General features: G+C 36.6%; 1 protein-coding gene and 1 pseudogene across 1 annotated transcript in view; one reads left to right on the forward strand and one right to left on the reverse strand.

The window, feature by feature from the left end:
• LOC125281624 (ankyrin repeat domain-containing protein 26-like) overlaps nucleotides 1-27969 on the reverse strand; it is a 564334-nt gene that overhangs the window by 340947 nt on the left and 195418 nt on the right. Inside the window, exons 22-27 of the mRNA XM_057304707.1 lie at nucleotides 17415-17448; nucleotides 13130-13196; nucleotides 9886-9943; nucleotides 9601-9773; nucleotides 5542-5668; nucleotides 2845-2878 (exon numbers count right to left, since the gene is read on the reverse strand). Coding sequence (XP_057160690.1) covers nucleotides 2845-2878; nucleotides 5542-5668; nucleotides 9601-9773; nucleotides 9886-9943; nucleotides 13130-13196; nucleotides 17415-17448 — 493 coding nt within the window. The remainder of the gene's footprint in view (nucleotides 1-2844; nucleotides 2879-5541; nucleotides 5669-9600; nucleotides 9774-9885; nucleotides 9944-13129; nucleotides 13197-17414; nucleotides 17449-27969) is intronic.
• Nucleotides 17594-20538, forward strand: LOC125281625 (aminoacyl tRNA synthase complex-interacting multifunctional protein 1-like; annotated as a pseudogene).

Here is a 27969-nt window from a genome sequence, read left to right on the forward strand (position 1 = left end):
TAATTTGAAAAGATACATGCACCCCCATGTTTATTGCAGCATTCTTTACAACAGCCGTGATATGGAAACAACCCAAGTGTCCATCAACAGATGTACCTCTCTCTCTCTCTCTCTCTCTCTCTCACACACACACACACACACACACACACACACACACAAACACAGAGAGGAATGTTACCTAGCCATAAAAAAGGAGGAGATCTTGCCATCTGCAACAATGTAGATGTACCTAGAGGATATTATGCTAAGTGAAATATGTCAGACAGAGATAGACAAATACTATATGATTTCACTTATATGTAGAATCTAGAAAGTAGAACAAATGAACAAACAAAAAACAGAAACAGACCCAGAAATACAGAGAATTCTGTATGGCCAGAAGGGAAGGGGGTGGCAGACAGACAACATGGGAGAAGGGGAATGGAAGGTTCAGGATTCCAGTTATAGTAAGTCACAGGGATACAAGTACAGCATAGGGTATACAGTCAATGGTACTGTAATAGCATTATGCAGTAACAGATAGTAGCTACACTTGTGCTAAGCATGGTGTAACATACAGAGTTGTTGAATCACTATGTTGAACACCTCAAACTAACACAACGCTGTGTATCAACTATGCTTCAATTTAAAAACATAAATAAATACACAAATTTATGTTATTAGTGTGAATACTCTTCCCAGAGAGATTAAAAGATTAAAAATTAGAAGGTCCAACTTCTTTCCTACACAGGTCCTGCCTTATATAAACTAGCAAGACCTTAAAAACCTTCATAGGCACTCAGATACCCAAGAAGAGAGACTGCTATAAAAAATAAAGTCCAGGTAGCCATGCCTCTATTTCCCTAGACACTGCCTAATAGTTCCTTTCTGTGAGCTCCCACTCCTAGATCACTCTTCTGCAGGGCTCAGTCGTACTCTCCAACTTTTCAATCTCTAGACTATGAAAGCACAGGCTCCCAAAACAAGGATAAGCTCAAATGACCAACAGTAGGAGCCATTTGCTGCTCCTGGAGAACAAGCTACACGGAGTTTCAGTCATCCATGGAGTCATCTCAACATAGACAGGTTACCAACTACCCAAATGAAGCTCTGTTACAGATATGACACCCAGTCCCACCCCACCAAACCCTACATGTACATGGAAGGGCATCAAAGAATTAGGAAAAGAGGTGGATGGAGGAGACCACGACCTTGGGCCATACATCTAGATAGTTCAGAATCGCCATTCCCCCTATTACTCGAGAGGATTTAAGCCACTCTCTGTAAGTTGGAATGGAAGTAGATGGTATCACATTCCTATATTCTGTAAAAAGACTCTTTCCAGTGGCTCAAATGATTTTAATATCTCTCAACAGAAAACCTGAAGTGCGCTAGTTCGCTCAATTAAACAAAAACAAAAAAGCTGCTCAGGATTCTCTTGAACCCTCTATTTTAATATGCCTTTCTACACAACTCCCAATATCCTGTGTCCTTCATTCCTTTGTGTGTGTATCCTTCCTTCCTATAGGGCATCTTTAACTAACTTACCATAAAACCCAATATTCTGACATCTTTTCTAAAACTCTTATTCCTGTCCAACCCAACGTTGTTGTTCTTGAAACTCGGCCTCCCCTGCTAACTCCTTCCTAACCCACCTTCACTGTGTTTACTAGACCCACTCCCCATCTTTCTATTATTAAAACATTCACCCACTAGATGAGGAAAAAGGAAGAAACCTGAATTTAAATCTCACTCTTGTCACATATAATAGCCAAATAGGTCACTTTCATCTCTTTTGAGTTTCAAATTCTCTATTTAAACAACCATTTGGTAAGGATGTTAAACATAGGTTGCAGTACCTGACGGTATTTTGAATCATTCATCTCTAAGATTCCTTAAAATCCTGAAATTATGTGTTCTTGATGTTGTCTACAGAAAAACAGAGAATACGTAGCTGGCAGAAGTAGAAGAAATTAATGGAATACAAGAAGCACCAAGAGAAGCAGAGAAGAAAGTTTAAAAAAAAATCAAAAAAGATTATAGAAAAGTCATAGAGAAAAAGAAAAAAGTCTACAAAAAAAAAAAAAAAGAAAGAAAAAGCTTCAAAGAGCTAGTGAAGGGTACTAGCCTAAAGGGAAAACTAGACTGGGAAGTCAGTAAATAGAGAACCGTTTAGAAAGATCCTCTAAATAGATGATAAATTTAATTAACGTAACATGGTCTACACCTAGATTGCATATCCTTCACTTCTGGAAAAATCATTCATCTCAAGGAGAGCAGACATCACTACAGCTAAGAACTTGCGTGATTAGGTCTTGCTTATGTAAAAGCTATGTACTGTGGCTATAGGTTACTGAGATCCACCCCAAAATCTTTGATATGTAAAAAGAGACTAGTTACCACCGCACTAATTGCCTCTAGTTATCACTAGTTGTCAAATATACTAGGACAAACACTTGGACTAACCTGGTTTCTTAAGAAAACTCTAAATCTAAGTTAACACATGACTACATTTGACTTTCTGAGTTGATCTGACTAGGATCCGTATCTTAATCCCAGTGCTGCTGAGGAACAGAAGAATGGGTGTGGGAGTCACACAGGCTGACAGTCACATCATGGCTCTGCTACTCATTAACTATGGAATCATAGGTCAATTAATCAACCTCCCTGAACCACAGCTGACTAATTAATAAAAAATAGGCTATAATAGCACAGCTACTTTGTGAAGCTATTGTAATGACTACGAAAGTAATAAACATCCAGCACGTAATATAGTCTCTAGCCCAGAGTAGAACTCTCCACAAAGGCTTTTCTCTGCATTCCCTCAGTCAACACATAATTTTTAAAAATCCATAAAAATCCTACCTGCTTAATGTGTCTTCAGAACTCTCATCCACCGCTAAAGAAAAAACCAAAATACATTTTAAATCAACATTAGAAAAATACAGATTAAAAGTATAAGACTGATGATTTGTTAAAAAGTATATTTTTGGGACCAGACCTGGAAACCACACTGGAGGGAACATTAACTATACTATTGGTAGGCAGTTAATGCATTAAGAAATCTTACTTTCTCCTCTACGTTTACCAAATGCAAGAAAAGAATGGTATTTATCAAAATTTGGTACCTGCAAGTGAATGTTTATAATGACCATGATTGTAACCAAACCCTATGAGACTGTCAGAAAATGCTATCATCAGCAGAATCATTATCAGAGACTGACAAAGTCAAACTTAAATAGCATGATTCTTCTGGACTTCCACGACTGGGAGCAGTTAAAAGAGACTGTACTTATTTTGCTGTAACACAGCAGAACTTCTCCAGCACTTCAGCAGAGACTGTTAAGTTTACCATGAAACACCTCATCACAAAGTTTGGTCTGTAGCCACGGTACTTTGCAGCATGGCAAAACACAGCAAACAGACTCTCTCGCGCCTTATTTCCAATTGCAAGGTAAGTATGAAAGTTAGTGATTTTAGTGCATCTGGTTTAATAAAGTATAACCTCTTGAGACTACCTACTTTCATTGCTAGAGAGTCTATCTGGACTCACCTCTTAGACGAGGATGGTACCAATGGTTAGTGCTAGGTAGTAGTACATGATGTCATTGTTCTCAACCCTCCCCATTATGTGACAAATGTCTACAGAAATCACACTTTCTCAGTCCATAAGGCACATGTCATCAGATCCTACACTGATGAACAAACAAAATAAAGGACAAAGGCTATCTTGAATCGGTACATTCAATTACCTTGGAATTTTAATGTTTTAAACATCCAAGAAGATACCTACTGTATGACTGCAACTCTTTCACATTCTGGAAAAACTAAAACTTTTTTAAGTTAGGAATAAAGGGTTGCGGCAAAAGGAGGGATGAATAGGCACAGCCCGGAGGACTTTTGAGGCAGTGGAACTCTTCTATGTGACACCACATGGGTGCATTGGGTGTACAACACCAAGACTGAGCCCTAATGTAAACTATGGACTTTGGGGGACAAAGATGACTTAATGTTAATGTAACAATGTACCACTGTGGTATAGGATGATGCTCCTGAAATCAGTACCATGTTATATCACCATATTACTTGCTATTGAAAGAAAATCTGAATACAAAGTAAGTCAGGGCTATAATTCCTCTGCAGGAAAGGTTCCATACAGCAGGCCATAGACAGCCACCGTTAGATCCCACCTGAACGGCTGGCCCTTGGTTGGTATCTGGGAGCTTGGATGTGGGGAGAGTTCCCACTATTCCATAACTGCTAAGAGTGGCTGTGCCTAAGTCTTGGTACCAACCAGGTGATTTATCCTGTATACTTGATTTCCTTCTGTGAACCTGGAATTTTGGTATATGCTAGGGGAAAGATGCCTACCTGACTGTCATTTAAAGAAAACTTCATTTAGTCTCTCTAAGATTCCTCTATTGGCAGACAACGTTTCACATGTGTCATCATAATGTGATGCTGGAGGAATGAAGCACATCCATACGCATAGAAACCTGCACTTGGCTTCCTCTAGACATCACTCCATGCCCCTTTGCTCTGTGCTGATTTTGTTTTGTATCCTTCCACTGTAATAAACCACAGGCATGAGTACAACTATGCTGAGACCTGTGAGGTCTTCTAGTGAATAACCACATCTGGGTGTCGTTTTGGGAGCCTCTAATACAACTGCATTATGTGGAATCTTTATGATGTGGGTTGATGTTTTGTACATGATTACAGTCAGTAGGTCATGTCACAGAACACCTTTCCTTCAATCTGTTTTTCTTAGTATTTGCCTAGGAGATTTCTGTAATTCTATATCCATTTGAATAAAGGATGAAATAATGATGTCAGAAAATAATATGATACAAGCAACAATCCTATTTTAATCAGAAAAAAAGAGAATCCTGATAATTATCAATATATTCTATAGTAAAAAGTTCCTGCAAAAAAAATGAAAAGATCACATAAATTTTCTCCAACTAAATAGGGCTTAATTCATTTTTATGGTAGTTATGAATCAATAAGGTAACTGGGATAATTATAGAAAGATATATAACTACTGATTACACTACTGATTATAGTTTCTTTGTTTCCATTCTTTTTCTTAATTTCTTATAAAATTAAAAACATAATTCACCTGTTAAAGGCAGTAGTGAACAAACTAGTCAAAAAGTCAAAAATACTTCATCCAAAATATAGGATGAGTTATCCACTCCACCCTGAAAATAGTGGATCTGATCATTAAAGACCAATAGGACTCATTTGGGAGAAAACAAAGTGAGTTATCTTATATACATAGATGGTTAAAAACGTGGTAATCTAATTGGCCACATATACAAGCCTATCCCCATTCATGAATATTTCAATAAAATAAAAGTAATAGCAGTAAAGATTTTCAGGGAGTTGAAGTATTTTCAAGAAGAAAAAGTTGGTAGTCATCGGGATACTTATAAGGAAAGACAGCAAAAGAAAAATACCTTAATGAAATGGAAAACATATCCAGATCTACAGACTTACCGATTGTGATGTACCAGCACTTAAGCATAGAAAAAGATTCATAGATGTTCACTCACTTACCATCTCCATTATTTTTGGATGCTCTATCAGCAGAAGTCAAGCTGTCATTAACTGTTTGCTCTCGTGGAGCACTTTCCATATCAATCCCATTGTCCTTTTCCCCAATTGCTGATAGCACCTCTCCTTCCTATAAAAACAACACAAAACAAAACCCACCTTCAGAAAACATCACATTAATTCAATTGCTCGCTCACTCACTTACTCAAGAAAGACAAATACATACCGTCTCCGTCAAGTCATAGGCACTATCCTGGGACAAGTTGGAAATAGAAAGAAAAGACAGAGACTACCCTATATGCTAGTAGGGCCAGAGATGGACGAAAACAGATAAGAACACAGAGTATCATTTACTAGTTCTACAGGTGAGGTGAATGAAGCACAGCGAAGGCACAAAAGAGAAAACAGTTGTATGTGGGAAGCTCAGGAAGTGCTGCAAAGATAGGGCTGTATCTTGAAAGACAGACAAAGTGCACAAGGAGGGTGTGAGGGGCCTTCCAGAAAAGGTAGGAGGAGCTTAAGGATGAACTATGAAATAACACAGGAAGTGACGATAGCTAGAGAATGTGGCAAAACTGGAACACACTTTTTGGGAATGGGATACAGACATGTAATTGGAAAATCAGGACTGAACCAAAGAAGGCAAGTGTCATGCTAGAATATGAACTTTCTCCTTCATGTCATGGGTATCCACCAAATAAGCAGAGATGTTACATTGTCACAAACGTACTTAAAAAGGTCCCTCTGACAGCAATGTAAAGATGAACATAAAGGAACCAAAACCAGAAGAGTATTTCAAAATTATAGGTGAGGGGGTGAATTATGGTAATAAGATATGAAAAATGGTAAGCAGGGACAAAATTCTGAATGTGGTAAATGACTGAATGTGCTAAATTTTTTTTTGTTTTTTAACTTATTTCTTTTTTAAATTTTTGTTGATTGATTGATTGATTGATTGGTCAGGGAAAGAGACAGAGAGCACAAGTAGGAGGAGTGGCAGGCAGAGAGAGAAGCAGGCTCCCCACTGAGCAAAGAGCCCAACGCAATTCTGGATACCAGGATCCTGGGATCATGACCTGAGCTGAAGGCAGACACTTAACCCACTGAGCCAGCCAGGTGTCGCTTTTCTAATTTAAATTCAATTAATTAACAAATAATGTATTACTGGTTTCAGAGGTAGAGATGTGGTGATTGTTTTTTAAAATTTTATTTATTTATTTTTAGAGAGAGACAGTGTGCGCATGCAGGGGAAGGGGCAGAGGGAGAGGAAGAGAGAGAATCCTCAAGCAGACTCCCTACTGAGTATGGAGCCAGACATGGGGCTTGATATACCAGGACCCCGAGAACACGACCTGAGCCAAGTCAAGAGTCAGATGCTTAACCAAGTGAGCCACCCAGGTGCCCCTGGATATAGCAATTTCGGGGAAGTTTGGAGTCCAGGATTTTTCCTGCTTCAGTGTTTCGTTGGTGCCATACACTAGCATGGGGAAAACAAATGACAGCAGATTACAAAATTCAGGGAAGTGGAAAGGGTCAGAAACGATGTTTTTAATCTGGGACATACCAAATTTGAAGCACCCAGGAGACTTAAGAAGAAAGTTATAGACAAATACATTTGAAGTTGGAAAAAAAATGACATCGCTCAGGAAAATTGAATTAATATAATTATACATATTTAAATATAAATATAACAAAATATAATTGATATAATTAAATAATGTAAACCTACAGGGAATTCTGAAATTTTCAGAACAAAAATAAAGGTAGGGGGAAAAAGCCATGGGATTCAATATTTTGATTATATACTTCACATTAGTTTCAAGGATAGAAAATACACTTTTATTAACATAGGCAAGTTAATGGGCACCTGGGTGGCTCAGTTGGTTAAGCATCTGACTCTGGATTTTGGCTCAGGTTATGACCTCGGGTTTGAGAAACTAAGCCCCACATCAGGCTCCATATTCAGTGGGGAGTTGGCTTCTCTCCCTCTCTCTTCCTCTCCCTCTTACCCTCTCCCCCCACCACACACTCCCTCTCTCTCGCTCTGAAATAAATAAAACTTTAGGAAAAAAACATACGCAGGCAAGTATTCATCTCTGTAATGAACAGCATTTTAAAGATTAATAAAAAGATTTAATCGCAAAACACCAATTTAAGATTTTATGAGAATACTCCATTTTAAAAATCAATCTTAAAAGATTTAAATTGTGGAAGAGAAATACTTATGGGATCACAGCATTTTGAGGCATTTTTAAGTACTACTATGATTTATGAAAAAAAAGATAAAACCCCATTTTAAAATTCACATGGTTTTCTTATATGAACTGTGACTAGCAAACTAATAGCTCTAATTTCCTATCTACGAATACAAGACGGTAGTTAAGGACTGGAGAAAGAACCTAGTACTAACAAATTAATAATCATGACCATCCAAGCTGAATGTTTTAAAGACTCCAAATACATGTATGATTATCAAGCAGGGCCCAATATTCACATGAGGAAAGAAGAAAGGGACCAAAAAAATCCAATCACCAGTATTTCTGAGTTTCAGATTCGAAAGAATTCGCACGTTAAATTTAACAACTATGTGCGTGCCTGGCTGGCTCAGTCGGAAGGGTGTGTGACTCTTGATCTCAGGGTTGTGAGTTCAAGCCCCGTGTTGGGTACAGAGATTACTCATAATTTTTAAAACCTAAAAAACCCCCAAGAATTAACAACTAGGAATACTAAAGTTTCCTGGGAATAATATAAAATGTATCCACTATTGGAGATACTTGAAAAAGTAAAAATCATCTTCCAGAAATAATTCTGTACACTCTGTTGGCAACCTTTCCTTCCTTATGACTCTACGATGACAAATAGTTCATATTAGAAAAAAACTTATAAATTGTGAGTTCATTCATTCGATGTCTTTGTATGTATCTATTATATGCAGATATAATTAAAAATAAATAAATCAGAATCCAGAAACAATTTTCTCCTTTAAGAGTGTTGCAGCTTAAAATTTATTTCATTTACTGGATAAAGATTAAGAACCTCACTTACATAATCAGAAATTTCCGTTTTAATTAATGAAAAGACTACATAAAATGTTTACTTATTTCCTCTCTTTATTCTCAAAAAGATCTAAAACCTGCCAAGATTATACCACACAGTACGTTAAATTAGAAACCACAAGGAAGGGCACCTGGGTGGCTCAGTTGGTTAAGCGTCTGCCTTCAGCTCAGGTCATGATCCCAGGGTCCTGGGATCGAGTCCTGAATCAGGCTCCCTGCTCAGTGGGGTGTCTGCTTCTCCCTCTGCCCCTCCCCCTGCTTCTGTGTGCTCCAGCTCTCAATATCTCTCTCTCACTCTCTCGCACAAAATAAATAAATAAAATCTTCAAAAAAAAGAAAGAAAGGAAGGCAGAAAGGAACCAGAAGGAAGACAATGGCCAAAAATTCAAAATTCATAATAAATCTGATTAAGGTCTAACACAGATTTCACTTTGCATTATCTATAAACACAGATTTTGCTAAATTAAATATGAGATATCACACTTTATTAAAGTTAAAGGGATAAAATTTTCTTCCAGGCTTCATGAAAATCAGCTGTAAGTCATTCAGAAGAGTCTAAGCATTTGTATTACCTGACTTTGTTTTCTTAGTTTGCACTCAAAATAATCTCTACCCTACTTTATAATACAGACTATCTGCTCTCCCTTAGCCCCACTACTGCAATTGTGTTTTTGTAATACTCTCTCTCAACTCTTCAATCTTTACATTCATCTTGCCCTTCTTAAATGAATTCTTCCCCCCCCCCCTCATCTTCACCTCCATCTAGCTGTTCTTGCCAGTTGCTTTCTAATTCTTTACTTCCATACTGGCATACCTAAGAATTGTTCACTCCCACCAACCTTTATAAATCTCAATCCGGTACTTATCTCCCTGTTGTTATTACACTGTGTTCTCTTATGATCTTGAGGACTTCCATTTCTTCCTAAGATTCTTTTCATTATAAGGATCAAGAGGATGTAAGTGAAAAAAAACATCAGGGGAAAAAGTTTAAAACAAAACAACTTACCTTTGTAACAGGAAGGCCTGCTAACGGCATGAGAGGCTTTTTAAGAGTTCTAGGTGATGGAATAGCAGGACAAAAAAGGTCATGCACTTTTGTATCTTCATCTTTATGATCAGAATTATCGTCCGTAAGTGAAAGATTATCGCCTACTGTCATAAGGCCAGGTTTTGTTTCCACTTAGTAAAAAACAAAATAAAGAGTACATGAAAATATCTGTAATTTTGAATTACTGAGTAACACAAGAATGGACAAACAGCAGTGAATAACACAAGTCTTCAAATAGCTTACAGTTCTTGAATTTCTCACAAGCAGCCATTAGGTTTCTTAAGCTTGGTTTGGGGACATTCTAGAACAAAAATTAATAGTTTTAAGGATTGCAAGTATCACATTTGGTAAAATAATCATAATAGTCACTATTATCAAATGAGCACAGCTACACAAAGAACACAGCTTTTGGAATCATTCAAATGTAGATTCAAGTCACAGTTCTGCCATTTACTAGCCTACATTTTCTCATGGGGTGAGGATTATGAGAGATTTAATAGCTAGTCCCAAAGTGTTACTTTCCTTACCCCTGATTATCATACAACTTCTTCCTGAACCATTTAAAACTAAAGCTAGCCTACAACCCAGCAACTGCACTACTAGGTATTTCTCCAAAGGATACAAACATAGTGATCTGAAGGGGCATCTGCACCCCAGTGTTAACAGCAGCAAGTCCACAAGTAGCCAAACTATGGAAAGAGCCTAGATGTCCACCGGCAGATGAATGGATAAAGAAGATGTGGCATATACACACAAAGGAATATTACTCAACCATCAAAAAGAACGAACTCCTGCCATTTGCAATGACTTGAATGGAACTAGAGGGTATTCTGCTAAGCGAAAAAAGTCAGTCAGAGAAAGACAACTACCACGATTTCACTCATATGTGGAAGTTAAGAAACAAAACAGACGAGCATAGGGGAAGGGAAGGAAAAAAAAAGATGAAAACAGGGAGGGAGGCAGACCCTAAGAGACTCTTAACTATAGGCAAGAAACAGGGTTGCTGGAGGGGAGGCAGAGTGGGGGGCAGGGAGTGGAATAAGGAGTGATGGGCATTAAGGAGGGTACTTGAATTAATGAGCACTGGGTGTTGTGTGCAACTAATGAATCACTGAATTCTACCTCTAAAACTAAGAATACAGTATATGTAAATTAAATTGAAATTTTAAATATTTTTAAATACTTTCTTTACCAAAGTAACCTAAAACACAACTTTGTTCCTAGGTAATTGAAAGCATTATTGATAAAAACCCCAAACATTAAGAAATTTAGATTAATTATTTATACTTTAACATGTGTTTGCATGATTTATACTTGCACGAATATCTCTTGTAGGAGAAAATATTAACATTTAGTTTTTAGTAGTATCTTATTCAGGTAAGTTGGAATTACACTTTAAGTTGGTTTTGTTTGTCAAAATGCTAAAGACAAATGATTGTTTAAATCAGTTCCTTCCAGAAAAGAGGAAAAAACTAATAATAAACCTTGTAGGGCAATGATTCATGAATGAAAACCACACTCAGACAACACAAAGCTATAACCAAATATATTGACGATGGAGACAGAAAGAGAAGGACTGAAAGAACAGACTCTAAAGACATGTTTCTGCAAGGAAAAACTGGGTAGGGATAAGTCATTAAAAGAAAAAAGAGTTGGGGGGAGTGAAGAAAAAGGAAAATAATAAGACATGACCAATCAATCAAGCACAAGCTTAAGACAAGGAAAAAAAGGAATAATGTAAGTACAAAAAGGTATATGGAAAATATATGTATTTTCCGGAATATGTAAGTATGATTATGGATATACAACAAACAGAAGTCTCTAAAATTTTTTCAATTCCATATTATAAATATATATTGCATTAAATTATAAATATATATAAGACAGAGGCTCTTGTTCATAGTTTATCCCTAATAATACTGACTTTTCTCACTCTACAACTATTTCTTTATAATTACTGTAGTAAAGAATTTAATTTTTTCACTATAGGTTGTTCAATTTGAGGTCATCTATCACTATCTGAAAGCTATAAATTATTACCAGAGAGAGAAAAAATAGAAAAAGAAATGTTTCTAATACATCAACTTTGCACATGGAGAAAGAACTGGTAATGAGAATTCTAAGGAGAAATGGATTCCTTGAAAGGATATATCTAATGGGACATAGGTGGGGTTAAAGAAAATAGTTGGGCATTTTCATCTACAACTCTAAGCTCACAATTAGAGGATACTAAACAATACATTGTAACCTTCCTTCTTATTTATTTCTTTGTTTCCTCAACATAATTCATTTGTGCTTATAAAGCCTAAACATGAAAATAGAATCTAAATTTGAGCCATATTTTTTAAAATTTATGTATTTAATTATGACAAATTATACACATTACATTACTTATAACATTCCATTATACAGAATTCCATCTGTCTGCTCATTTATTCACATTCAAAAAATATTAAATTGCCTCTTCCAAGCAAGACTTTATTCTAGGTGTTCCAAGAGATGCACAATTATGTTTCCTAACATCCAGCAGCATATAATGATGCAGGGGCTTTCAAATGAATATTTAAATAAACATAAAATGAGTGAGATTTTCAGTTTTAGAATCTGATACAAAGGCTACAAGTAGATATTTTTAAAAACTATAATATAAAAGATTTCTGAAATTGGACATTTTACCATAAGGGTATGAAGAGCCTCTGCTTCTAGAGCTGATGATTATTTAAGGCAAAACATGTATCCTTCACTTAGATAAAGAGTTTTAACTATACTCTCCTTGGAATCATTTTGAAAGCACAGTGGAATGCCTTCGCAATATACATGTTGAGAAACAATTTAAATTTCTGAATTTCCACAATTTCTAATATAATTTTAATCTGAATGTAGAACAAAGGATAGAAACAGAGAAAAAAAATCTTCTGTCATAACACTACAGGCTGCCAAAATAAAAAATGTCCAAGAAAAAATATCTGCAATAAATAATTGGATCCACTAAAGATTTCATTTAGGCATTAGTATTATAAAATTCATATTTTCTAGAGAAAGAAAGAAAGAAAGAAAGAAAGAAAGAAAGAAAGAAAGAAAGAGGAAGGAAGAGAAAGAAAGAATAAGAGAAAGCAAGCAGCAAGCAAGCAAGAAAGATGCAAAGAGAAAGACAGTCATGATAAGATAATTTAAAATTCACAGTAAGAATCCTGAGCCTTGACCAAATGTCATATTTCCACCATTATGCGAAAGCTTTTCCCAATATAATTTTCCTGTCATTATATATTTTCCAGCTCATTTTCTTCAACCTCCACCTTCACTATTTGCCAGAGTAAAAAAAAAGATTTTTCAACTTGTCATATTTCCGTAAAATGGTTTGTTCTGACCAAATTTCCATTACAAACATAAAATGATGACAGGCAGGCCACTGGTAATTTTTAACAGTAAATAATAGACAAAACTAAATTCAGAGCAGGAAAATTAATTTCACAAGAGAGTACTTTACCTTGATATTAACGTTGCCATCAACTGATGTAGGCCGTGCATTCTCGTCACCACGGTAAACAGAAAGCCTTTAGACAAAAATATACAACAAACCAAGTTCATTAAAAAGAAAAATTGAGTGAAAGGTCAGCTATCTATTTATTGAAAGAAGTTTCTTAATATAATTAAAATTTGGCCTCTGTTTTTATTACTTAGTTTTTATTTTAATTCCAGTGGCATTAACATGCAGTGCTATATTAGTTTCGTGTATACGATATAATGATTCGGCAATTCCATACATCACCCAGGGCTCCTCATGACAAGGGCATTCCTTACCCCCTATCTCCTATTTCAGCCATTCCCCCACCCATCTCCCCTCTGGCAACCATCAATTTGTTCTCTATAGTTAAGAGGCTGTTTCTGGGTTTGTCTCTCTCTTTTTTTTCTTTGCTCATTTTTATTGTTCCTTAAATTCTACATGAGTGAAATCATATGGTTGATGTCTTTCTCTGACTTACTTCGCTTAGCATAATACTCTCTACTTCCATCCATTTCACTGTAAATGGCAAGATTTCATTCTTTTCTATTCCATTGTGTATATATACCACTTCCTCTTTATCCATTCATCTGTCAATGGACACTTGGGCTGACTATTGCAAATAATGCTGTAGTAAACATAGGGGTGCATGTATCCTTTTGAATTGGTGTTTCTGTATTTTTTGGATAAATACCCAGTAGTACAATCACTGGATTGTAGGGTAGTTCTATTTTTAGCTTTTTGAGGAAACGCCATACTTTTTCCCACAGTGGCTGTACCAGTTTGCATTCCCACCAACAGTCCAAGAGAGTTCCTTTTTCTCCATCTTCCGACCAACACTTGTATCTTGTGTTTTTGATTTTAGCCATTCTGATGGGTGTGCAGTGGTATCTTGTTGCAGTTTTGATTTGCATTTCCCTGACGATGAGTGATGTTAAGCATCTTCTTCTGTGCCTGTTGGCCATCTGTATGTTTTCTTTGGAAAAATGTCTGGTCCTGTCTTCTGATCATTTTAAACAGGGTTGCGTTTGGGTGTTGAGTTCTATCAGTACTTCATATTTGTATACTAACCCTTTACCAGATATGTCATCTACAAATATCTTCTCCCATTCTGTAGTTTGCCTTTCGTTTTGTGTATTGATTCCGTCTGTGCAAAACCTTTTGATCTTGATGTCGTCCCAACAGTTTATTTTTGCTTTTACTGCTCTCGCCTTAGGACATAGAACTAGAAAAAAAATGTTGCTACAGCCAATATCAGAGAGATTATTGCCTGTGCGCTCTTCAAGTATGTTATGATTTCAGGTGTCACATTTAGGTCTTAAACCCATTTCTGAGTTTATTTTTCTGTCCAGTTTCATTCTTTTGCATGTAGCTGTTCACTTTTCCCAACACCATTTGTTGAAGAGACTGCTTTTTCCCTATTGGATATTCTTTCCTGCTTCGTCAAGGATTAATTGACCATATCTTATGGGTTTCATGCTGGATTTTCTGTTTTATTCCACTGATCTATATCTCTGTTTTTATGCCAGTACCATACTGTTTGGATTAGGATAGGTTTGTACTATCACTTGAAAACTGCAATTGTGATACCTCCAATTTGTTTTTCTTTTTCAATACTGCTTTGGCTATTCGAGGTCTTCAGTGGTTCCATACAAATTTTAGGACTGTTTGTTCTAGTTCTGTGAGAAATGTCGTTGGTATTTCAATAGGCATTGCATTAAATCTGCAGATTGCGCTGGGTACTGTAGACATTTTAACGATATATGTTCTTCCCATCCATGAGCATAGAATGCCTTTCCTATTCTTTGTGTCATCTTCAATTTCAGTAATCAATGTTTTATACTTGCTAGAGTACAGGTCTTTCAAAATTTGGCCTCTGGTTTTAAATGGTTTTCATTCTCTGTTTTTCCTCCACCTCTCCGAAGACGTGAAACACCTAGTAAAGACCCCGTCTTAGTTCCCATAGGTAAGAGCAACTAGCAAGGAATTCTCTGAAATGTTGGAAAGTTAATCGTACAAAAGTTAACCACAATGAATTATCACCTTACACCTGTCACAATGGTTAGAATCAAAAACACAAAAAACAAGTATTGGCCAGGATGTGGAGAAAAAGGAATCCTTGTGCACTGGTGTTGGGGATAGAAACTGGCGCAGCCACTGTGGAAAACAGTGCGGAGGTTCTTTGAAAAATTAAAAATAGAAATATGATATGATTCAGTAATTCCACTACTGGTTATTTAATACTTCCCCAAAGACACGAACACACTAATTTGAAAAGATACATGCACCCCCACGTTTACTGCAGCATTATTTACAACAGCCAAGATATGGAAAAAACCCAAGTGTCCATCAACAGATGTACATCTCTCTCTCTCTCCCTCTCTCTCTCTCTCTCTCACACACACACACACACACACATACACAGCAAAAAAGCAAAAAAAAAGGAGGAGATCTTGCCATCTGCAACAATGTAGATGTACCTAGAGGATATTATGCTAAGTGAAATATGTCAGACAGAGATAGACAAATACTATATGATTTCACTTATATGTAGAATCTAGAAAGTAGAACAAATGAACAAACAAAAAACAGAAACAGACCCAGAAATACAGAGAATTCTGTGTGGCCAGAAGGGAAGGGGGTGGCAGACAGACAACATGGGTGAAGGGGAATGGGAGATTCAGGATTCCAGTTATAGTAAGTCACAGGGATACAAGTACAGCATAGGGTATACAGTCAATGGTACTGTAATAGCGTTACGCAGTAACAGATAGTAGCTACACTTGTGCTAAGCATGGTGTAACATACAGAGTTGTTGAATCACTATGCTGTACACCTGAAACTAACACAACGCCGTGTATCAACTATGCTTCAATTTAAAAAAATAAATAAATACACAAATTTATGTTATTAGTGTGAATACTCTTCCCAGAGAGATTAAAAGATTAAAAATTAGAAGGTCCAACTTCTTTCCTACACAGGTCCTGCCTTATATAAACTAGCAAGACCTTAAAAACCTTCATAGGCACTCAGATACCCAAGAAGAGAGACTGCTATAAAAAATAAAGTCCAGGTAATCGTGCCTCTATTTCCCTAGACACTGCCTAATAGTTTCTTTCTGTGAGCTCCTGAATTTAAGAAACCTGAATTTAAATCTCACACTTATCACTGATCATAGCCAAATAGGTCACTTTAATCTCTTTTGAGTTTCAAATTCTCCATTTAAACAAGCACTTGGTGAGGATGTTAAACATAGGTTGCAGTACCCGAGGGTATTTTGATTCATTCAGCTCTAAGATTCCTTAAAATCCTGAAATTACGTGCTCTTGATGTTGTCTATTGAAAAACAGAGAATACGTAGCTGGCAGAAATAGAAAAAATTAATGCAATAAAAGAAGCACCAAGAAAAGCAGAGAAGAAAGTAAAAAAAAAAAAAAAATCAAGAAAAGATTATAGAAAAGTCATGGAGAAAAGGAAAAAAGTCTACAAGAAAACGACAAAGCTTCAAAGAACTAGTGAAGGATACTAGCCTAAAGGGAAAACTAGACTGGGAAGTCAGTAAATAGAGAACCATTTAGAAAGATCCTCTAAATAGATGATAAATTTAATTAACATAACATGGTCTACACCTAGATTACATATCCTTCACTTCTGGAAAAATCATTCATCTCAAGGACAGCAGACATCACTAAAGCTAAGAACTTGCCTGATTAGGTCTTGCTTATGTAAAAGCTATGTACTGTGGCTATAGGTTACTGAGATCCACCCTAAAATCTTTGATATGTAAAAATAAGAGACTAGTTACCACTGCACTAATTGCCTCTAGTTATCACTAGTTGTCAAATATACTAGGACAAACGCTTGGACTAACCTGGTTTCTTAAGAAAACTCTAAATCTAAGTTAACACATGACTACATTTGACTTTCTGAGTTGATCTGACTAGGATCCGTATCTTAATCCCAGTGCTGCTGAGGAACAGAAGAATGGGTGTGGGAGTCACACAGGTTGACAGTCACATCATGGCTCTGCTACTCATTAACTATGGAATCATAGGTCAATTAATCAACCTCCCTGAACCGCAGCTGACTAATTAATAAAAAATAGGCTATAATAGCACAGCTACTTTGTGAAGCTATTGTAATGACTACGAAAGTAATAAACATCCAGCACATAATATAGTCTCTAGCCCAGAGTAGAACTCTCCACAAAGGCTTTTCTCTGCATTCCCTCAGTCAACACATAATTTTTAAAAATCCATAAAAATCCTACCTGCTTGATGTGTCTTCAGAACTCTCATCCACCGCTAAAAAAAAAAGGAAAATACATTTTAAATCTACAATAGAAAAATACAAATTAAAAGTATAAGACTGATGATTTATTAAAAAGTATTCCTTTGGAACTGCTCCGGACTGACGCTGCTGGGGTGAGGCTCCCTAGGTTCCTCTGACCACTGATTCATGATTTTCTGTCCTTTCTTGGCAAAAATGGCAACTAATGGTGCTGTTCTAAAGAGACTGGAACAGAAGGGTGCAGAAGCAGATCAAATTATTGAATATTTAAAGCAGCAAGTTGCTCTTAAGGAGAAAGCAATTTTGCAGGCAACTTTGAGAGAAGAGAAGAAACTTCGAGTTGAAAATGCTAAATTAAAGTAATTAAAGAATTGAAACAAGAGCTAATTCAGCCAGAAATTCAAAATGGAGTGAAACAAATACCATTTCCATCTGGTACTCTGCTGCATGCTAATTCCATGGTTTTTGAAAATGTGATATAGTCTAGACCAATAACAACTGTTACTTCTGGGGCGAAAGAACAGATAGGAGGAAGAGCAGAAGAAAAGAAGATGAAAGAGAAAATTGAAGTGAAAGGAGAGAAAAAGAAGAAAAAAACAGCAATCGGTAGCAGGAAGTGCTGATTCTAAGCCAGTAGATGTTTCTCGTCTGGATCTTCGAGTTGGTTGTATCATCACTGCCAGAAAACACCCTGATGCAGATTCTTTATATATGGAAGAAGTAGATGTTGGAGAAACAGCCCCAAGAACAGCTGTCAGTGGCCTGGTGAATCATGTTCCTCTTGAACAGATGCAAAATCGGATGGTGATTTTACTTTGTAACCGGAAACCTGTAAAGATGAGGGGAGTAGTATCTCAAGCAATGGTGATGTGCGCTAGTTCACCTGAGAAGGTTGAAATCTTGGCACCCCCTAATGGGTCTGTTCCTGGAGAGCCTGACAAGGAGCTGAATCCTAAGAATATTTGGGAGCAGATGCAGCCTGATCTCTTTACTAATGATGAGTGTGTGGCTATATACAAAGGAGCTCCCTTTGAGGTGAAAGGGAAGGGAGTGTGTAGGGTTCAGACTATGACCAACAGTGGAATAAAATAAAATAAAATGCTTCATTTACTGAACTACATCGGAGAAGACTTTAATAACAATAAAAAGAAATATATTTGTCACTTGTACCTAAAATATAACTGGCTTTTTTGTGTGTTATTTCTCTTATAGACTTGACTGGTCTTTTAATCAGGTATATATTGTTTTTAATTGGTTATAGAGACACTACATTTTTACCTATGGTTTTTGCTCCTTTATAATGTAGGAAGGAAATCACCTGTGTTTTGTGATGATTTATTTTTTAGCAGGGATGTTGGTTAACAGATTGTTTTTCTTGATACAATTAGATAACTTGAACTAGAGGAACATTTGGTTTCCTATTTGTAGGCACACAGTACATGAAATTTTAAGCCCCTGGATTTTTAGTATATTGTGTATCTGTATTATAACTGTCGTCTCCTTTTTAGAAATGACTAGTTAGAATTTTTGTCAAGCTTATTAGCTGGTCATATTGTAATAATATTGAAAATGACCAACTGTTGATTCTAGAAAGCCAAACATCATAAAAGCTAGGAGACGTGGCGCTTGAACATTCTTGCTATTGCTTACCAGAGTAATCAGACCTGTGTATTTAAGGTGACAATTTTAAGAGAATGAAATTTACAACTGTGCACTGAAATTTTTCTTTCCAAATTGCAAATTAATTAGTAATAAATTTAGAATAACTATAAAGAATAAATATATTGCAAAGTGTTGCCAATGCAGTTTCCAATAAATTGATGTAAAAGAAAAAAAAAAGTATTCCTTTGGGAACACACCTGGAAACCACACTGGAGGGAACATTAACTATACTATTGGTAGGCAGTTAATGCATTAAGAAATCTTACTTTCTCCTCTACGTTTACCAAATGCAAGAAAAGAATGGTATTTATCAAAATATGGTACCTGCAAGTGAATGTTTATAATGACCATAATTGGAACCAAACCCTATGAGACTGACAGAAAATGCTATCATCAGCAGAATCATTATCATAGACTGACAAAGTCAAACTTAAATAGCATAATTCTTCTGGACTTCCACGACTGGGAGCAGTTAAAAGAGACTGTACTTATTTTGCTGTAACACAGCAGAACTTCTCCAGCACTTCAGCAGAGACTGTTAAGTTTACCATGAAACACCTTGCCATAAAGTTTGGTCTGTAGCCACGGTACTTTGCAGCATGGCAAAACACAGCAAACAGACTCTCTTGTGCCTTATTTCCAATTGCAAGGTGAGTTTGAAAGAGTTAGTGATTTGAGTGTCTGGTTTAATAAAGTATAACCTCTTGAGACTACCTACTTTCATTGCTAGACAGTCTATCTGGACTCACCTCTTAGACGAGGATGGTACCAATGGTTAGTGCTAGGTAGTAGTACATAATGTCATTGTTCTCAACCCTCCCCATTATGTGACAAATGTCTACAGAAATCACACTTTCTCAGTCCGTAAGGCACATGTCATCAGATCCTACACTGATGAAAAAAAACAGAAAAAAACAAAGGACAAAGGCAATCTTGAATCACTACATTCAAATACCTTCGAATTTTAATGTTTTAAACATCCAAGAAGATACCTACTGTATGATTGCAACTCTTTCACATTCTGGAAAAAGTAAAACTTTTTAAGTTAGGAATTAAGGGTTGCGGCAAAAGGAGGGAGGAATAGGCACAGCCCAGAGGACTTTTGAGGCAGTGGAACTCTTCTATGTGACACCACATGGGTGCATTGGGTGTACAACACCGGACTGAGCCCTAATGTAAACTATGGACTTTGGGGGACAAGGATGACTTAATGTAAATGTAACAATGTACCACCGTGGTACACGATGTTGACAACAGGGCAGGCTAGACACGTATGGGAACGTGGGGTAAATGGAAACTCTCTGTACTTCTGCTATGTTTTGCTATGAAGTTGAAAATGCTCTAAAAAAGGAGGCCTATTTATTGTAGGGGGAAAAAAGTATCCATTGAGCCTGCTATTACATGTATTAAAGCAAGATACAGCCACCTTGAGAATCAAGATAAAGACCAAAGTTACAGAATATGGGTATTACCCACCAAACTGAACTATATGAAAATACATAAAGCAAAGAATTTGAATTGCATACTTAGGCAAGAAAATAACTGACAAATAAAAATGAATATTTTATAATTATAAACAGCGATTCACCACAATAGGAAACAAAACTGTATTATCTATATACTTAAAAGTTTCTATTCTCACTTTAAATCAGAAATCATTGTTCAATCTGAGAATCCTAATGAAAGTTTAATCAGATAAAAAAAACAGATTATAATTACCTAATATTACCCTAGTAACTTATGTACAAATAACCTGTTAAATATTCACCAAAAGTCAAAAAAGTAACCATCACTTCAATTTAATATGGATGATGCTCCTGAAATCAGTACCATGTTATATCACCATATTACTTGCTATTAAAAGAAAATCTGAATACAAAGTAAGTCAGGGCTAAAATTCCTTTGCAGAAAAGATTCCATACAGCAGGCCAAAGACTGCCACCGTTAGATCCCACCTGAATGGTTGGCCCTTGGTTGGTATCTGGGAGCCTGGATGTGTGCAGTGTTCCCACCATTCCATAACTGCTAAGAGTGGCTGTGCCTAAGTCTTGGTACCAACCAGGTGATTTATCCTGTATACTTGATTTCCTTCTGTGAACCTGGAATTTTGGTATATGCTAGGGGAAAGAAGCCTACCTGACTGTCATTTAAAGAAAACTTCATTTAGTCCCTCTAAGATTCCTCTATTGGCAGACAACGTTTCACATGTGTCATCATAATCTGATGCTGGAGGAATGAAGCACATCCATACGCATAGAAACCTGCACTTGGCTTCCTCTAGACATCACTCCATGCCCCTTTGCTCTGTGCTGATTTTGTTTTGTATCCTTTCACCGTAATAAACCACAGGCATGAGTACAACTATGCTGAGACCTGTGAGGTCTTCTAGTGAATAACCACATCTGGGTGTCGTTTTGGGAGCCTCTAATACAACTGCATAATGTGAAATCTTTATGATCTGGGTTGATGTTTTATACATGATTACAGTCAGAAGGTCATTTCACAGAACACCTTTCCTTCAATCTGTTTTTCTTACTATTTGCCTTGGAGATTTCTATATTTCTATATCCATTTGAATAAAGGATGAAATAATGCTGTCAGAAAATAATGTGAAAAAAGCAACAATCCTATTTTAATAAGGAAAAACGAGAATCCTGATGATTATCAAAATATCCTACAGTATAAAAGTTCCTGTAAAAAAATGAAAAGATCACATAAATGTTCTCCAACTAAATAGGGCTTAATTCATTTTATGGTAGTTTGAATCAATAAGGTAACTGGGATAATTATAGAAAAATATATAACTACTGATTACACACTACTGATTATAGTTTTTTTGTTTCCAGTCTTTTTCTTAATTTCTTATACAATTAAAAACATAATTCCCCTATTAGAGGCAGTTGTTAACAAACTAGTCAAAAAGTCAAAAATTCTCCATCCAAAATATAGGATGTTATCCACTCCACCCTGAAAAGAGTGGGTCTGATCATTAAAGACCAATAGGACTCATTTGGGGGAAAACAAAGTGAATTATCTTATATACATAGATGGCTAAAAACGTGGTAATCTAATTGGCCACATATTGTCGTTAAGCCACAGTTTACCAATTTCTGAAAAAAACAGAAAAGCATGTCACATTAAAAGTGTATCAGATAAAAATTTCTATGTGACAATCCAGAAAATGTTTTCAATCTTGGCAGACCATCATCACTAGCTCTGTCACTGTGGTACATGTACAAAGAAGTTGAGTGTAAGAAACTAAGAAAATATGAGATACACTTTAGATTAGGTAGCCCATTACCTTAGAAGGAAATACACACATATGTCAAACATACATATGTTAGAAATGTGTTCTAATAGTGATAGACTTCAACACAATTTTCCCTAGCGCTTTCTTTAGAGATGAAATTCAGAAAGGAGCCGTAAAAGTGGAGATATTAGAAGAAGGCAAATGAAAAGAGGATCAAGAGAGACATCACTAACAAAAATAGTCAGGTATTGACTTTTTTTACTGACACAGAATTTCTAAACTAGTGAGAACTAATATATTCGGCATATCACCTTGTATTTTCTCCTTGGTATTATACCAGTATTCTGCAATAAAATATTTAAAAGAGGTCAGTTTCTCCAAACTGCTGGTCTGTAAACTATTTCTGACCAAAATTTAAAACTGTCAAAATACAGATGCATCAAGATACCATATCAGAGATAGGGCCTGACAGTGGCTTCCTGCCTGTCGCTCCCAGATTCTTGTTTTAGTATTCATCCCAAGAGCATATCAAGGACTTGAGGAAAAACTCAAGTATCTCCACAAGAAACAGGTAAGAAAGACAACACTTTTCGTCACCCTTGACTCTTTGGTTTTGACAATTATAGGAAAATGTTGGCAAGTCTACTCACCAGTCTAGACCATTTTCCCTTGACCCTGTCTGGGTAGATACTAACAAAAAAGTCAGGTAGGACCTTACTTGATGTGTTATTTTTCCATATTTGGACACAGAAAGTACCAATCATGTAAACAATAGACCTTACAACTCAAAAATTGTTGTTTTGAAAAGGCTACCACCAAAGAGCTTTTAAAAGTTAAATCCAACTTTTTTTTCAGTAATTTTATTTGATACAATTAATAGTCCTCCTTGAAATTCTTTTTTTTAATTTTTTCAACATCACTTCCCCTAATTCCTCTCCTAGGTGTCCCCAGCCACTCCGCAGTCTTCGCTACCAACTCCTACTCCTTCGTCCACCCCTGATAATATTAGTATTCCCAGGGTTTGTTCACTGGCCTTCTCCTCATTCTGTATGTTCTCCATCATGGACAAGCTCAATCTTGGCCCAAGCTATGACTTTGCCTAATAATTCTAATCAGATTATTTCAAATCCGCACCTCCAACCTTGAAGCTCTATCTCCAGCTAGAAACTCCTAGTATTCCATTATCCAATTCCTGAAAATATGCTCCATGGATATTCCATCAAATTGAACATATAGACAAAACCTGGTCTTCCCTATTCCCACTGCTCTCCTCTCTTCATCCAATAAAGTCCTACTCATTCTTCATGTCCAATTTAAATGCTAGTGTACAATGTGGAAACATATGAATCTTCTTAGATTTCCTCTCTCCCCTAACTTTCCACATTCAAGAATCATGAAATTGTATTAACTATACCTCTTTTCTGTCTCTGCTTTATATTTCCCCTGCCAGAGGCAAAAAAAAAAGGCCACCAACTATTATTGTTATTTCTTAAATGAACAAAAATTTTTTAAGCAAAACGAATTTAGAAAGCGGGCACCTGGGTGGCTCAATCAGTTAAGTGTCTGCCTTCACCCCAGGTCATGGTCTCAGGGTCCTGGGATCGAGCCCTGCATCGGGTTCCCTGCTCAGCAGGTAATCTACTTCTCCCTCTCCCTCTCCCCGTCTGCACCACTTGTGCTCTCTTCTCTCTCTCAAATAAATAAATGAAATCTTTAAAAATATGTTTAATAAAAAAATTGAGAAAGACATAAAGCCTAGAAAAAGAACTACATTTTAAATTGAATAAATTGAGCTTCCTGACTTCTTCAGTATAGTAGGGTGAAAATTTCATACTGGACTGATACTAGGCTAAGGAAATATAAGCTTCCTTTGTCTTCTAATCCTTTTACATGGTTCCTTTCAATCTATCCTCCACATGAGGGTCCAGCAAACTACCACCACAGGCCAAGTCTGACCGGCCATCTCGTGCTGTAAATAAAGTTTTATTGGAGCACAGTCACATCTACTCACCTACATATTGCTATGGATGCTTTCATACTACAATGGTAAATGTAGTTGAGAAACCACACGGCCTAAAATATTCACTCTCCGGCCCTTTATAGAAAAAGCCTGCTGATCCCTATTTTATGCCCTAATTCAAATCCAATCTTATTAGCCTTCTGCTTCAAATTCTCCAATGAATCCCTGCATCAAATACCACTGGCTCCCTCCCCAATAGCCATTCCATATTCTTCATTCTTGCTGGAGAACCACAACTTTATCTGGATATTTATTGTCCCCATACACAAAGAACGTGGCCTCACCCCTGCTTCAAAAGGAGAAATGATTAGTCTAAGCTACTCACAATACCTGATTTACCAGTGACTGGTTTAGGAACAAGCATGTGATATAATCTAGCCTATAACATGTTAGAGGAAATTTACTGCAAGCCTCTGAGTTCTCTTCCTGTTTAAAAGAAACATATAAAGGAAAACAGTCCTTCCAGTCCATGGATATTCTCATGTGAGAATATGCCTGGAGCTGTTGCTAATTAGCCAATCAGAAAAGGAGACACAAAATACTGCCAACCTCAAAGCTGAAAAAGACACAACTGGGATCCTGATGACATCACTACATCATCAAAACAACTCTGGTTCCTATTTTTTTTAGTCACTGTTTTGTTTCAGTTTTTTTAGATTTATTTATTTATTTGAGTAGAGAGAGAGAGAGAGAGAGAGAGCGTGCAAGAGAGAGTGCACGAATGGGGGAAGGGCAGAAGAAGAGAATCTTCAAGCAGTCTCCATGCTGGGCACGGAGCCCAACGGGATGTGGGGCTTGATCTCATGACCCTGAGATTGTGACCTGAGCTAAAACCAAGAGTCGACGTTTAACTGACTAAGCCACCCAGGTGCCCCATTTTAGTCACTATTACAAGTCACCTACTATTTGCAGCTAAGAGCATTCTACCTAATTTCCCAAGGTCTACAGGGTAAGATCTACTCCTTTCCATAGTACCAAAAAACTTTCATAAGCTTGCCTTAGCTAAGTATTCACCTCATTCCAACCATTCCCATAGCACACTTTTAATACCAACCAAACTGAACTGCTCATAAATCTTCCAAAGTTCACTCGTACATCTTAGCCTTTGCACTGCTGTTCCCTCGGCAAAACATGTAATCTTGACGGATGTTCCTCCTGCCAAACATCGTCTTTCTGCCTCTTTACCTGGCAAACTTACTACTCAGTCTGCATACTTACCTTAAATTCGACCCACTCTCCTAAAACTCTAATTCCTCATGTGGACTTACAGTATCTGGAACATATTAAATAGCACTAAAAAAATAACAATGATAATTATAAGCACTAGGGGACTCTGGCACATAGTAAGCGCTGAATAAAGTAAATAATAAAAATTACAATGGTAATAACAAACTCCTGGAGGGCGGGGAGTGTGTTTTTTGAATGTTTGTATTCTACAACATCGGAATAACACTTAGGAACTAAAAGACACTTGATAGCTATTTGTTAAGTGAACAAATGAAAATGAGTAAATTGCAAAACCAAACCAACCTACAGAATTTCTTTAACAAAAGGCTACTAAGTTAAAGATTTCTTCATACGTTTCAGATTGTACAATGCACTAGGTGACACACCCAGGGAGCAATGGTAGCATTTTAGTTATTGCGAACCATTTTTGTGCTTTTATTATAATCCGTTGAGCCTCAGTTGCCCCATTTGAATATTTATTATGCTAATGTTTTGACTAATGGCAACAGAGTATCTTGTTCTAACAAAATTACGGTATCGTGACAATTATGCAACAAACAGCAGAAAACATTGTTCTAATGAAGTCAACATCTCATTCTGTTTCACTCATGAGAAATGAAGTTGTTATTAGGTGAGATATTGTTGACACAACAATACGTAAAACAACCTATGCTTCTCGACAAGGCATATTTTTTCTGACTTCTGTACCATAGACAGTTACCTTAAAAACACACACACCCACACAAAAACAGTCTCATTGGTATTGCTACACACTAGCTAAGTTTTGCAGTTCTTATTGTTTGCCATTTGTCTACAGTACCAGGATGGTACTGTGGAGTTCCCAGTTTGAAGGATAGCTCCTTTTTTAATGAGACAAATCACTAGGTCATAATATTTACTCAATGCATTCTACTTGTAAAAATTGAAAGATCCATTTTCATAAGAAGTACAATTTGTTATAATATGCTTATAGAGGAAAGATAAAACATACTAACTTAAAAATCTCTTTTTCTTATTTACACAAAGATATCATATGGGATTTTAGGGGTCATAACTAAAATAATGAATTTCTTTTCAGACAATACTGCCTCATATTTTAAATTACCTACAATTGACTTTTGTTGTTGTTGTTCACATTGAGGTACTTTATGTTTTTTTATTCTGTCCAGTTAGCCAGCTTACAGTACATCATAAGTTTTTGATGCAATGTTCAGCGATTCATTATTTGTGTGTTAACACCCAGTGCTCATCACTACACAAGCCCTCCTTAATACTCATTACCCAGTTACCCCATCCGCCCACCCCCCTTCCTTCTTTAGGCCTCAGTTTGATTTCCAGAGTCCAGTCTCTCTCATGGTTTGTCTCTCACTCTGATTTCTTTCCATCGTTCATGACAGTAATACCTACAATTAACTTCTTAAATAATTCTGAATACTAGAATATTAAGAATGAAAAAAAAAAATAGAGGAGTCTGGGTGGCTCAGTTGGTTAAGCATCCCCCGACCCTAGGATCAAGCCCCACATCAGGCTCCCTGCTCAGCGGATTACCTGCTTCTCCCCCTCCCTCTGCCTGCCACTGCCCCTGCTTGTGTTCTCTGTCAAGTAAATAAATAAAATCGTTAAATAAATAAATAAATAAATATAATACATATGCAATTTACACATTGGGTTGGTTTGTTTCCTTGTTTTCCATTGCTCTTTCATTATCAAAACTTCCTTACTCTGATTTCATCTATGTTAGGACCACCAAAAGTAATTCACTCTGAAAAGTCTTACCTGGGTTCCTATTTTGTGAACAATTTTTAGCTCTTATTGCTTCTCTATGTTCGGCAATTAGCTGGCGAATGCTACGTATAAAAAAAGGGTGATAAGCCATGTTACTATTTTAATACTGATATGAGAACCATTTACCACATATATCATATTCATGAGTATTTCAAATAATATCAGAGCTAATATCAAAGCTTAAATTACCCCATATACTTCAAATTTGTAAGTTCTATAAACTTTTTATCAACCATGTAATTAAAGGAGAAAAACAAGTAAGGTGAACCGGTCATGAGTTGAGGGCATTATGGCTTAGTAAATTAGAGTCAGCTTGCCATAATGGAATGTCTTGAATTCAGAAGTCCTTACTCTATAAAAAACAGTTATTTGTTCTAGGATAAGCCACTTCTCTTTGGCTCAAAGTCTTCCTCTGTAAAACAGGCATCTTGCTCCCTTACTTACAAAGTTGTTAAGAGGATTTAATGAAATATTATACCCAAAACATGGCCTCTCGGGAAAGGTGATGCCTGCTACTACGGGAAGGGCAACATGAGACCTTTCATCACCTAGTAAGAAAAGGCACTCCACAGGGTATAAAGCAGGCTTGGG

Source organism: Ursus arctos, unplaced genomic scaffold (assembly GCF_023065955.2).
Source record: "Ursus arctos isolate Adak ecotype North America unplaced genomic scaffold, UrsArc2.0 scaffold_30, whole genome shotgun sequence".
NCBI lineage: Eukaryota > Metazoa > Chordata > Mammalia > Carnivora > Ursidae > Ursus > Ursus arctos.